The sequence below is a fragment of the Elgaria multicarinata genome, chromosome 1, assembly GCF_023053635.1.
Source record: "Elgaria multicarinata webbii isolate HBS135686 ecotype San Diego chromosome 1, rElgMul1.1.pri, whole genome shotgun sequence".
Lineage (NCBI taxonomy): Eukaryota > Metazoa > Chordata > Lepidosauria > Squamata > Anguidae > Elgaria > Elgaria multicarinata.
Genome location: NC_086171.1, coordinates 130,210,050 through 130,224,170, shown reverse-complemented (window position 1 = coordinate 130,224,170; position 14,121 = coordinate 130,210,050). Strand labels below are relative to the sequence as shown.

Sequence of the window (14,121 nt, the reverse complement as noted above, 5' to 3'; positions counted from 1 at the left end):
AAACCACAGTGGGCTATTTTGATCATGAAAACTAGGTCTTTCTGTAGAATTTTCAGGGGGCTGGAGGGGCTGCCATGGGAAGGAAGGGGCAGGGAAGTCCATTTCCACCACCTCAGTTGATCCAGCTTAAATCTGGATCCAATCCAGTGTATTTCACTTCCCTTAGGACCTACCCCAAAAATGCAACAACACAGTATTATCCTAGAGAATTTTCAGAAGAAGAAAGGGAGAAATATTTGTCATCAGAAGACCTGAAAAACTTCATCTTGTCTGTGGCTGTAAGGTTAGTATCATTCTCCTCTAAAAGTTCTGTGGGCAAGATCTTGTACAAAATAATAAAATAGAACATAGTCTACTTAATGTCCTGCTTTTTCCATTCTAATGATTAAGTACAAGTCATTGCACGTATCTGATGAATTGGGCTTTATGCTTATGCCAGAATAAATCTGGTTTTACCCTTTTGTTGTTGATGGTCTTCTTCTATCCCTGACTTGTTTACCTCCCCGCTTCTCTCTTTCTATAATACAAACACACAGAGACGGTTTCAAAAATATATAGTACGTCTTTGAGGCCACATGACTGTTTGTTGTAACAAGTAACATGATGATGATGATGATGATGGTGGTGGTGGTGATGGTGATGATGATACATACCTTGCAAAACTATTTTGATGGTGTGAATTATTTTTTAAAAATGGGTATGATATTTCCAAGATGTTTTGATCAACCGTGTTAAAATAAAATTAGAGCCTAATCCTAAAATGTGCTTGCTCAGCAAATCCTGTAATTAGACGAGCGTTGGAATCTGCCTTGTAATGAATCAAACCATTGATCAATCTAGCTCTGTACTGTCTGCACTGACTGGCATCAGCTCTCTAGGGTTTCAGGCAGGAATCTTTCCTAGGCCTTCCTGGAGAGGCCGGGGATTGAACCTGCAAAGGGTGTTTGGGTTGCATGCTCTTAAAACAGGATATGCCAAAATCTACCTCAGCACAAAGTAATAGAGCAAAACGTTTTCACCAGCATTGTGGGGACTTTGCATGAACATTACAGGCAGATACATTAGTGAAGCATTCCGGATTGTGTTATTAAGCTGACAAATTTTGTGTGGAATTTAAAACAGTGTTCTTCACTGCAAGGCTCAAGAGCTACTAGCAGTTCCCAGTCAACTCTTGTGTGGCTGTCCAGCTTTCTTTCTCGTTCATTCTCTCTTTCTCTCTCTTTGTAGTCAGGGTCTGCACTACCATTAGGCCAACTAGGCAGCCACCTGGGCACAGACCTCAGAGGGGCACAGTACTGACCTTTAAGGGTCACAGTTTTATACAAATTAGCTGTTCTAAGAAAAACACATAATAAAAGGAGAATATAATAGTTCTTGAACAGCTGAATTGTAGTTGGCAATTTTGGGTGTGTGTGTGTGCAAGTAGCTCGCCTTGCCTAGGGGGCAAAATAGTCTGGCACCAGCCATGTTTGTAGTAGCTGCTCACTCTCAGCTTTGTCTTGATCTTTGCTTTAGCAGTAGGCTGGCTGCTGTGATCTGGGCTACCGGAGAAGGCTTCAGGGGTGGGGAGTCAAGAAACCTGCTGCTATCATGTAGGACAGTAATCCTCCCAAATGTATCCAGGTATATGTCTGGATATCAAGTACAGACAAAGTATACTTCTGTAGTGGCAATAACACTGTTTTTAAAATGAAAGGTGCATCCTTTCTGAAATAATGAATTTATACTATGCCATGATTTGAGAAGCTGATTTGTCTTTTTAATTTCCCCCTCCCACAGAGTTGAAGTAGCACTCCAGCAAAATGAAATAATGGATGCCTTCTATGATGACTGGAAAGCCCTTGCAGAAGATGAAAGTGGCTTTGTAGGCAAATCAGATGTTTCCCTTAAGGAATATCAGTCATTTACAGACCTGCATTATCTCAAGGACAGAACGGTTAGCTGCATTTGCTGGCACCCAACCATTTATGGTAAAGTTTACAGAATGTTCTGTTCATGGTTAGGCACATTGTGTTAAAGGTTAACAACTACACCGTGTATTGGTTTTTCTCTGAAAAATCAGTGTGTCATGAAAAGGAAATGAGATGAGCTAAGAAGATGTTGTAATATTCTTCTAACAGATAATATTAGTTATATCACCTCTAGGCAGGTTGTAGTAGTGATGTAAGAAGTTAAAGTGAAATACAAATAGTATAACTGCAGGTTCCTGCTTCATTTCCATCATTTCTAAGGGACAAATGGCCTGCTACTCTGAAGTTGTGTGTAAGAAAGACTCTTGGTTCCTTCTGCTTGTTGGACCACCTTCCTTGTGTACAGTTCAGACTTTTAGATTACAGAAAAGACAACCAGTTGGGGACATGAGGATGGTTTATAAAATCATAATTCCCTTTAATAGCAAACTCAGCTGGTGATAGTAATAAAAAAGTGTCCTCTGAGAAACAAGAGGGAAGAATTAGCATACTTAGAGGAGTACAAGGAGTACAAAAAATATTCAAGGGAAAAAACCTGAAAGGAAAAAAGAAGCCAAAACAATCTATTGAAAACTGAGCATGCTCAGTGGTCACAAAATGATGAGTATTTACTTGGGGGGACTGAAAGTGGGGGCAGGAGAGAGAGGAAATAGAATGGGGGGAGTGTCCTGGATGAGGATGAGGATGACTGGGGGGCCTGAACAGGTGAACACTCCACATACCAACATTTAGTTGCCAGTCACACATGTTCTCTTGAATAGTAAACTCAGATGGTTGAGTGCCTATCAATTTGGAAGCAAAATGGGACCACACAAATAAAAAAATGGTGGTTTCCACATACGTGGGGGACCCCAAGGTATGCAGAAGTCTGGGCGTTTGTAAATTAGAGGAAATTAACATTTTAACCAGCCAAATCCAGTCTGACAAAGATTCGTAAGCTACTGAGACATATGGATTGTTAAGGCCTCAGTTTAGAGGGGAAGATGAAGATGAAGAAACGGAGATTGAGGAGGAGGAGGAGAAGTTGGCTTGCTCAATCCCTTAATAGTATCCTGGAAAAGAGTGATTAGGGTTGGAAGGGAGGCATGCCAGGATGTTCACACACACACACACACACCCTCCCCTCCCTGCATTTTAAGAGGATATTTCAGGTGGAAGAAAGGGAACAGGATACCTTTTCCCAGGAACATTGCTAGGCGCTTAAAAGGTTTGGGGCCCAGGCTCACAGGCTTAATTGCAACTGGTGGGAGGGTGTCAGAAGGAGGATTTGGGGACACAGCATGCAGGGAGGGGTGGGTTAACCCATCCCATTGGTATCAGTGGAAGCACTTTTTTTCTGAGCTGAATTGCCATGCAAGGGTGAGGGTTTGGGGAGGTTGCGGTATGTGGGGAGGAGTTTAACCCTTCATTTCCCAGCTGCAATTCCCCTTGAAAACCATCTCTTTTCTCAATTAAGCTGAGAAAAAACCCTTCCACTGGCATGAATGGAGACTCAGGGCTCTGGGAAACAGATTTTGGCCCAGGCCTAATAACACCCCTGCTTTTTCCCAACAAGGAAAGGCATCAAGGCATGGGGTGAGAAAAAAAGTTGACCTTTCCCTTTCTTCCTGTGAGAGGCCTGTGACAGGCTGGCTGGAGCCCTGAACACGAACAGCCCTTTTAGGGGTTGGGAATACATTGCAATACTGTGGGGAGAGTAGAAAGAATCCCCCACAACCTCTGACATAATGAGCTTCTCTACACATAGGAAAAATCCCACAGCTTTATCGAGCTTTCATCCTTTGCTGTCTTTACACCTTCACAACATGCTCCTTTACACGTGACCACGTGATTTTGAATTCAAAACTTCCCTTGTTGGAAAGGCTCCATTGTGTTTAATGAGGCAGCACCATCTAGTGGAGGAATTATAGCACAAATGTCGACTTTACACACTGGAAAGATCCTGCAATATTCCAGATAATACCACATTATCTGTGATCTTTTTAAAAGCGAGATTTGAGGCGATAGTGTGGAAGGTGCCCTGGATGTTGACGACGACATGAAATGTAACATTCCGTGATTGGCCAATCATGAGCATGTACTAAATTGCTCATTTAGAAAAGCTCAAAATTAGAACTCAGAATAACCCAATGAAGTTCATTTGCAGGACAGACAAAAGAGAACAACCTCTTCATAAAACATATCCTTCAGTTCTGGAATTCACTGCTATAAGAAGCAGTGAGGATCATTAGCTTCTAAAACAGCCTTTGGTAATTTGTATAGTGATTTCTGACAGTAGCCAGTTAGGACTGAGTCTAGACATGGCCTTTTTAAAAAGAACACAAATCTTTCCCATTGTGGAAGGTATAATTCTATTTGTCTTCAATCAGGGATTGTTGCAGTGGCAGTAACAGAGCGACTTTCTTATGAGGAACGAATTCAACAGTCTGGGAAATTACTCTTGTGGAAAGCACCCATTCTGTTTTGGAGTTTTGCAGATCCTATTCACCCTCAGGTATTTAAAAGAAGACTCTAATGTTTCTGAAGTGTTTAAACAACAAAGCAGCAATCATTTCAACATAAGACTCTCCTCAGATCTGATGTGTTTCCCCTCCTGCCGTCCCCCTCATCTTGATAAATATGTTTTCTAGCTCATGCTGGAGTGCCCTGAAGATATCTACTGCTTTCAGTTTTCTCCAAGTGATCCCAACATCATTGCAGGAGGCTGTATGAATGGACAGGTACAGGACATGCACACATACCCTTTTCTTTCTCTCTTTTAGCCAAGCATTTTGTGTTTGCATTTACTACCCAACTTTTCTGGCTGGACTTTTATACTGTAGTTTTGAGCTTTTATATATTATAGTGTATTTTATGCTGTATTTTTGTGTTTTAAATTTTTGTGAACTGCCCAGAGAGCTTTGGCTATTGGAAGGAATAGAAATGTGATAGATAGATAGACAGATAGATAGATGAATAGATGCCTTGTTTGGAAGCTCCCTCTGTCAGGACTTTTTCTCTCAGTGGATCTTAAAATGGCAGCCTGAGGGACAGGAGGCAGGATTTAAATTGTGCACCAGCACCCATCTCTTTAGATTCTCAGCCTACGAGCAGAATTTGTCCTTTTAAACTAATTATAGTTTTGGAGACACTGTAGATGTTATAATTATTAGACCAGACACACCGGCCAAGGAAGCCACCGTACACTAATTGGCCAAAGAAGGCCAGGCAGTGCTCACTGGCCCCTATAAAAGCTTTCAGATCATTGAGCAATAAAGAGACCTGCCCTTGGTAACCACAGACTGCCCTTGGCCTTGCCTTACTTGCATCTATACAGGGCCTCACACACTCTAGCATTCCCTCCTCTTCCTTAGAGAAGATTGATGCTGCAACCCCATACTCACCTGGGAGTAAGCCTCATTGAACTCAATGGGACTTACTCCTGAGTAGACACACATTGGATTGCACTGTGAGTGAATTGTGACTTTCCTGTATCCTTATGGGCTTAGGTGTGGTAGTTTAGTCAGAGTCTAATTCTTCTTCATGCCATAATTTCCTCCTTCTGCAGTTGGGACAAGTGTGTATCAATAAAAATCCAAAGAAATTAGCTAAGGTAATTCATAATGACTTTTGCTATTTGGACAGTATCATCAGTGTAAGTGATGCTCTATCTCTCCTCTCTCATCTCACACTATTGCCCCACTCGTGCTCTCCGCTCCTCTGATGCCATGCTTCTCGCCTGCCCAAGGACCTCCACTTCCCTTACTCGGCTTCGTCCTTTTTCTTCTGCTGCCCCTTACGCCTGGAACGCTCTTCCAGAACACTTGAGAACTACAAACTCAATCACTGCTTTTAAAACTCAGCTAAAAACTTTTCTTTTCCCTATAGCCTTCAAATATTGAATTTGTTCTGACTCTATACTGTTAGCTTCACCCTACCCGGTGCCTGTTTACACTTCCCTGTGCCTGTTTGCATTCTCCTTCCCTCTTTATTGTTTACTACAACTTATTAGATTGTAAGCCTATGCGGCAGGGTCTTGCTATTTACTGTGTTATCTGTACAGCACCATGTACATCGATGGTGCTATATAAATAAATAATAATAATAATAATAATAAAGACAAAAATCCAGGTCTCTGTCCTCACGGAGCTTACAATCTAAATTTTGACTCTGGGGAAGAAACATAGGAAGGGAGCATTTCCTTGCCTTATGCTATTATTAGAGATGTGCTCTGCTTCTAATCGGACCGGCGAATTAGAAGTGGAGCGGGGGGCTTCGCCTGCCCCTAAGGCGGAGGCGAAGAGGATTGGGGGGCCGGCGGAGCGTAGCGAAGAGGATCGAGGTGAAGGCGGATCCTTCGCCTCAATCCGGAGCTCTGCCGGAAAGGTAAGTGGGGTTTACCGGGCCCTGCCGCTATCACTGTCGCCCATGCGGCGACAGCGGCAGGGCCCGGTAACCCCCCCTCCTCTCCCTTACCTGCGTCCATCCGCGGTCCGTCAGCTTCTTCAATTGAGCCCATGCGGCGACGGCAGCAGGGCCCGGTAAACCCCCCCCCGCCCTCCTCTCCCTTACCTGCCTCCGTCCGCGGTCTGTCGGCTTCTTCAATTGAGCCCGTGGTTCAACCAGGAAGTCTGAACCGCGGGCTCAATTGAAGAAGCCGACAGACCACGGACGGAGGCAAGTAAGGGAGAGGAGGGGGGGTTACCGGGCCCTGCCGCTGTCGCCGCATGGGCTCAATTGAAGAAGCCGACGGACCGCGGACGGAGGCAGGTAAGGCCCCCCTCCCCCTTGGTCCCTTACCCCCCCCTGCCCTCCTCTCCTGGCCTTACCTGACGCCACTCCCCTCCACTGCAGAGCTCCAATTAGGAGCCAGAGCTCCGTGGCGAAGAGGAGTGGAGTATGGGCGGAGCGGAGCGGGCCGATCTGAAATTTTCGGATCAGCCCACGGGACAGAGCGGGGGGTCCGTGCACACCCCTAGCTATTATAGCTTAACATGGTGATACCACTAAAACATCCAAATTGGTTGTTTCAGGTTATGATATACAGTGAACATTACCACCACTGATCCATTCTCCATCTTGGTCAACTGTTTGTATTTGCTTTGGTAATTCAAGACTGGTTTTAGTTTGGGTAAAAAGTAAGGGATGCTGTTTGTATCGCCACAAAGCTTCAGTGGGTGCCTGCGGTTTCTGTTTATTAGTGCACTTCTGTTTGCAGGTCAAAATGTTTTGTGAGGGTTTTTTGCACCTGAGATGGAGTCCTCAGGTGTTCTTCCCTATTGGGGGAAGGAGGTTTGTTACCAAGCCCAACTTCTCAGGGCCAGTTCCAGGTTTGAGGAAGCCCTCACCAAAGAGCCCTCTTGAGGCGCCTTCCTATTTTGGTGGCCTTTGGTGGCTTATCTGGCATCAGTGGTGGGCATCAGCGATTCTCTGAATGGCTGGGACCTGCCATTTAAATTTCCTGCAATGACCCTCAACATATTTATTATTTGCGAGTCTGTCAGGGATGCTTGAAGGTGGATTCCTGCATTGAGCAGGGGGTTGGACTCCATGGCCTTAGAGGCCACTTCCAACTCTACAATTCTATGATTCTATGATTCTATACTACTTGAGCTCCAGGCTGTTACATGGGACTCCTTAAGACTCGCAACACTGAACTTTTTAAAATCCCTCCCTTTTTCTATAATACTCATTTGTTTCTGTAACCTCAAGCAGCTCTCCTTTCTGTAGAACAGAAATATTTCACAGTTCTGTCATGTAGCACATTAACTGAAAGAATTATCTTATTCCCCCTACCCTGTGCTCCTCATTCCAGGTTGTACTGTGGGACATTTCAGAATATGAAGAGAGGTTACAAAATGCAAAGTCAGGTACAGGTGGAAGCAAGAGCACTACGGTTAATATGGTTAGTACTTCATGATTCTATTTATCATTGCATGAAATGAATTTCCTAATGAACTTTTGCTCTTAGGACTGATTCACACAAGGTCTTTTCTTCTATGCGTAAACAAAGCCCCAATCATTCTAGGGTACTCATTTGCATGGACACAAATGTCATGCAGGAAGAAAACAACCACAGATATAGCCACTAACAATTTCCAGTTTTGTGTCAGCTGGAAAATTTAATTGCCTAGTTCACACATTAATAGTGCAATCCTATACATGCCTTGGGTTCAGTGGGACTTGTTCCCATTGAATAAGTGAATGTAGCTGTATGTACAAGCTTTCACACAGTTTGAGCTTGCATTCTCCCCACTTTTCCTTTTGTGTGGGTGCAAGGAGATCAGTAACATTCACTTGTGCTTTTCAACAAATCACAGTTCCCCATTAGGTCCAAAGTTGGGAGAACCACAGATTGTTTAAACAGTGGTTTCAGAACAAGCCAGAATCTGAACCATGGTTTGATCTTGGTTTGTTCTAACAAAGCTCTTTTTAAACAAACCACAATTCCCTAAGTTTTTACTGAACACCAAGAATCTGGACCATCCAAATAGGTAAGTTGTATCACTGAATTTTGGTAGTTATTTCATTCTGGGTATCTAGAAAGTGTTACTATAATTTAAAAACACAAATGGGAAGTGAAATTTGGTAGTTATTTTGGTAGTTATTTCATTCTGGGTATCTAGAAAGTGTTACTATAATTTAAAAACACAAATGGGAAGTGAAAACCAAAAGTATGCCCATCAGGAAAGCTAAAGGAAAGAATAGGAAAAACTGGAACCTGAAATGGATACAAGTAAAAAAACACTTTCATAGAAATTATATCTTTATATCATGTGTTCCTGGAAAGAGTGAGAGACATACTTGTCTTATCTTGTCTTTTTTAGTTGTGTGGTTTATACACCAAACTTTGTTGGTCTTTGTGAGCTTCCAAAAAGGGTTTTGATTAACAAAACAGAGTTAAATAATATGCTACATATATATATATATATATATATATATATATATATATATATATATTTAAAGTGGTAACTACCTTCTTCCTAAGCACTAAAGGGTGATGTTCAATTTTAGCCAAGTTTCATGCTGGAACAACAGATTGGGAAGGAACCTCACCTGGTGAGATATTGCGCAGTTTCATCCATAGAATATGGCCATAAATCAGTAATAACAGATATACACTGGCTGCCAGAAATGTTTGAGGTAAGATTTAGTTGTTAATATTTCATACCTATACCACTAATGCAAAAACAACAACTTCTGCCTTACCTGTTACATCTTAATTGTTGTCTGGGACCCACGCAGGAACAATTCTCTGTACCTCACTGAACAAACAATGCATATTAAGCTCTATATTATTTCTTCCTGTTATTTCAGCTTCACATAAGACATTTTTCTGTACCTGTACATATATTTGATTGTGGAAAGAAAAGTGATGTATACACATGTAACTGCGGCAAAATAAGCACGCCAAACATTTTCACATGTAACTGTGTATATTGATGCACACATGGTCCCACACACACACATGTCCATTAAGAAAAAGATTGTGTGAGACAGATGTGAGCATGCATATTTTATTCTCTTGCCTACTCCTTTGATACCACTTTCATCACAGCCTCTTCTAAAACTGATGCTGTCCTGTAATGGATTGGTATTCCGAGACCAATGACTGGCAATTTAACAAAATTGCGGTATTAATAATAATTCTAACATGACTGGTGCTACTCTGTGTTGATAATGAGCAATAATCTTGCTCATTATCAACACCTAGATGAGGTTTTCAGAATATGCTCTCTTTAAATCTGGGAATTTCTAGCCTAGACTCAAGAATAAGATGATTCTATAGGAATTATTTGAATTCTGAATGTTCAAAACACGTTGTATGTATTATTTCAATCATCCTTAAAAAAAAACCTGTAAGGTAGGTCATATTGCAGATGTAGGGCATGTGCAGCCTGAGTTTCTTGTCAAAGGCTCCTGTAATCTGTTTAAGGAAGAGTTTCACCGCTCAGTCCTTTAGGCTGTATGCTACAGAAACAGAGCAAAAATTTATAAATCACCCCAGCAGATGAAGCTCTTCACTACTATGGTTGGAGGCGTGAAACCCTTGTCAAGGCACTGGATATAAACATAATGAAACAAAAACAAAATTGTAAGGAAATTTGCATGGTAAAATGAAACCATGCTACTATAGAAAGGGCAACAATAAAAATCCAAACAGTGGAGCGTAACCATTCACAGGCCTTTGGGTTCTATCAGAAAACCCTTCTGATCAACCATAGCCACCTGAGTGTTTTTCCAAAGGTCAGATCTGCAGTGGATTTGCTCCAATGCGTACGTGAAACTGGCAAGCGACACTGCACCATCGTCAGCCCAGCACTGGAGCTATTGAGGGTAGTTAGTAATTTTATCCATAGTATGCTTTCCATAGCCTTCTAAAAAAATGTAGCCAACACAAAAGGTATCCCCCACCTTTAATTTGAGCACCGCTTCAGCCCATGCTGTTTATGCACGCCCTTAACATTCGACTGAAATGCATTCACTAGCTTGGTAAGTTCCTTCTGCATTCAAGATGGGACTAAATTTTCAGCAACGTTAAAATTCAAATCTGAAATGTTGAACTTAGGAAGTTATGACGTTAACATATATTCATTTCACAATATTATCTTTCTTTTCTGTTTCAGAACAAAGCATTTATTTGGTATCAATAATCATGCTGGAATTTGAGTTTGAATGACACGTTAAACATTCGAAACTAAATTTTGAGTTCTGTTGATACATTTTAAAAGCATTGATATTCAGCATTGACTTGACAGATTTAACCTGACAAATGTGCTTTCCAGTTTCTAACGCTAAGTGCTATTTTTCTTGCTCTTTCTTAGCTCAACAGAATGGGCACTGTCTTTGAAAACAGAGCTGGGATTTGTGTACAGCTTGTCACCTGCTCACCAGACTGGTACTGATTTTTATTTTATTTTTAAGGTTTATTTCACAAAGGCCCAGTTCAGACATTATAATCACTGTGGAGTAAACCAGAATTGACTTATGTACCCTTCCTGTCACGTTCCTGGCTTTGGTAAAGATATCCTGGTTTCTTAAATTGCAGTTTCCCGTGATCAAACTGGGAAGTTCTGGTTTAAAGTCTTCCTCCAGCTCAGGATGATAGTTAATTGAACAGAAATTGTAACATCTAAACTGGGCCACTGAGAAATCATTTATCCTGGTTGTGCTTTTTATACTGTATTTTGTAATTGTGCTTTTATCATGTTGGTTGTTTTATTATGGTTTTAACTTTTGTGAACCGCCCAGAGAGCTTCGGCTATTGGGCGGTATAGAAATGTAATAAATAAATAAATATTGATGATTTGATTTGATTTGTAGCCTGCCTGCCTTCCAAGAAAACAGCACTCACGGCGGTTTACAATCTTAGGAACTAAAAAAAAACCCTGTAAATAAAAAACTGATTAAAACAAATGCAATGATAACACAAATGCAATTATTATTATTATTATTATTATTATTATTATTATTATTATTCCTGATAAATAAATAAAAATCCTGATAGGATGGAAGCCCTGTGGATTGGTGGTACTCGAGTCCAGGAATTGGGTAAGGGACCTGTCCTGGATGGCATTGCATGCCCTCTGAAGAAGCAAGGGTGTTGCTTGGATGTACTCCTAGATCCATCCCTGTCATTGGAGGCTCATTTGGAACTCCATGGTCCAGAGTACTTGGGGACAACTTTAGCTGATCCACCAGCTAGTGCATGCACTGGTAACTGCAATGCACTCTACATGGGGCTGCCTTTGAAGACAACTCGGAAGTTGCAGCTAGTGCAAAATGCAGCAGCTAGACTGCTGACCAGAACATCATGAAGAGACCATATAACACCAGTCTTAAAATAATTGCACTGGTTGCAATAAGCTTCCGGTCGTAATTGGTGATGACATTTAAAGCCCTAAACGGCTAGGGCCTCGAGACTTGAGGAAGTGTCTCTCCCTATATCTGCCTGGCCGAGATTTGAGATCTGTTGGAGGAGCCCTCCTTTGCATGCCACCAATATGAGACGTACATTATAGTGGGACCTGGGAGAGAGCTTTCTCTGTTGTGGCATTGACGCTGGCTTTGTTTCGGCACCAAGCTAAAATGTGGCTTTTTATCAAAGCCTTTGAGGGCTAAAGTTGCACATAGTTTTAATTGTTATTATTGCTTTTAAATTTTCTACTGTTTTAGCTAATTTATTTATTTTATTAATTTATTTAGTACATTTTTATACCGCCCAATAGCCAAAGCTCTCTGGGCGGTTCACAAAAATTAAAACCAAGAGGAACATAGTTAATAGTATAATATGTTTTTAGTTGTGTACATTATTTATTGTTTTTATATTGTTTGATTTTATCTGTATGCCACCCTGAGATCTCAATCATATATGGCAGGATACAAATTCTTAAATAAATAAATAATGCAACAATAACAGGAAAAAACTAGCACGCAACCCAACAGACCTATTTACACGCCAATGGCTTGCTTGAATAAAAATGTCTGCCTGCCAGCAGAAGGACAACAGTGAGGGAGCCAACTTTCATTGTTTTTTTGATTTCTCCCCTTTTCATCTTTCTTTTTTTCTCCCCTTTGTTTTATGTAGTGACTACTAGTTCAGATTAAAATACAGAGAGAGGGAGGGAGGAGCAGGGCTGGCCAGAGGGGGCGCCAGTGGGGCCAGTTGGCATGGGCCTATGATTTTGAGCAGACCTACTCCCTGGGCAAAGTTGCTTGATTTTTCTGTTGTTGATGATGAATTTGCCCAAATTATTATTATTATTTATTTATATAGCACCATCAATGTACATGGTGCTGTACAGAGTAAAACAGTAAATAGCAAGACTCTGCCGCATAGGCTTACAATCTAATAAAATCATAGTAAAACAATAAGGAGGGGAAGAGAAGGCAAACAGGCACAGGGTAGGGTAAGCAGGCACAGGGTAGGGTAAAACTAACAGTAGAAAGTCTGCACAACATCAAGTTTTAAAAGCTTTAGGAAAAAGAAAAGTTTTTAGTTGAGCTTTAAAAGCTGCGATTGAACTTGTAGTTCTCAAATGTTCTGGAAGAGCGTTCCAGGCGTAAGGGGCAGCAGAAGAAAATGGACGGAGCCGAGCAAGGGAAGTAGAGGCCCTTGGGCAGGCGAGAAACATGGCATCAGAGGAGCGAAGAGCACGAGCGGGGCAATAGTGTGAGATGAGAGAGGAGAGATAGGACGTAAAGCAGGTAAAGCATTTCTGAATGTGAAGAAGTGGGGAGGAGAGATTATCTTGATATCCTGAACTACCACTTGAGGTGTTCTAAAAAAAATACTACCTGAAAGGTTCAGCTCTATGGTACTTTGATGCAAGTCCTCCTCTTGTTTAAAATTCTGGCAAAGGGAGATGTGGCGGAGGGACGCTCCTACTTTCCACTAGCATTCAGAGTAGCCATTCAGAGGCCCCAACATTACTCCCTGTGCTTTCTATTTATTTATTTATTTCATTTATTACATTTTTATATCGCCCGATAGCCGAAGCTCTCTGGGCGGTTCACAAAAATTTAAACCCTGAAGAGCATAAAAACAACCAACAATTTAAAAATACGAATACAAAATACAATATAAAAAGCACAACCAGGATTAAAAACACACAGCAAAAATTGATACAGGTTAAAATATGGAATTAAAACAGCAAAGTTTAAATTTAAGTTAAATTAAGTGTTAAAATACTGAGAAAATAAAAAGGTCTTCAGCTGGCGACGAAAGGAATACACTGTAGGTGCCAAGCGAACCTCTCTGGGGAGCTCATTCCACAGCTGGGGTGCCACAGCAGAGAAAGCCCTCCACCTGGTAGCCACCTGCCTCACTTCCTTTGGCAGGGGCTCACGGAGAAGGATCCCCGTGGATGATCTTAAGGTCTGGGCAGGCACATATGGGAGGAGGTGTTCCTTCAAATAACTTGGCCCCAAGCCGTTTAGGACTTTGAATGTTAGTATCAGCACTTTGAGTTGGGCCCGGACCTGGACTGGCAGCCAATGAAGTTGTAGAAGGACTGGATTAATGTGGTGGCAATTCATCTGTTTTCCATAGCTTTTGGTATTTTAGCCTGATTTACTGTTGTCATTGCTATGATTATTCCTTTATATCTGTTTTGTGTAACCCCTTCCCCCCTTCATATGTTTTAATGTGATTTTAGACTGTAAGCCTCTA

General features: G+C 41.6%; 1 protein-coding gene across 1 annotated transcript in view; it reads left to right on the top strand.

Moving 5' to 3' along the window:
- The window catches only part of DNAI3 (dynein axonemal intermediate chain 3), a 36,026-nt gene that overhangs the window by 9,168 nt on the left and 12,737 nt on the right, over positions 1-14,121 (top strand). Inside the window, exons 8-14 of the mRNA XM_063133652.1 lie at positions 167-283; positions 1,780-1,970; positions 4,340-4,464; positions 4,601-4,690; positions 7,765-7,854; positions 8,964-9,092; positions 10,775-10,848. Of these exons, the coding sequence (XP_062989722.1) occupies positions 167-283; positions 1,780-1,970; positions 4,340-4,464; positions 4,601-4,690; positions 7,765-7,854; positions 8,964-9,092; positions 10,775-10,848 (816 nt within the window). The remainder of the gene's footprint in view (positions 1-166; positions 284-1,779; positions 1,971-4,339; positions 4,465-4,600; positions 4,691-7,764; positions 7,855-8,963; positions 9,093-10,774; positions 10,849-14,121) is intronic.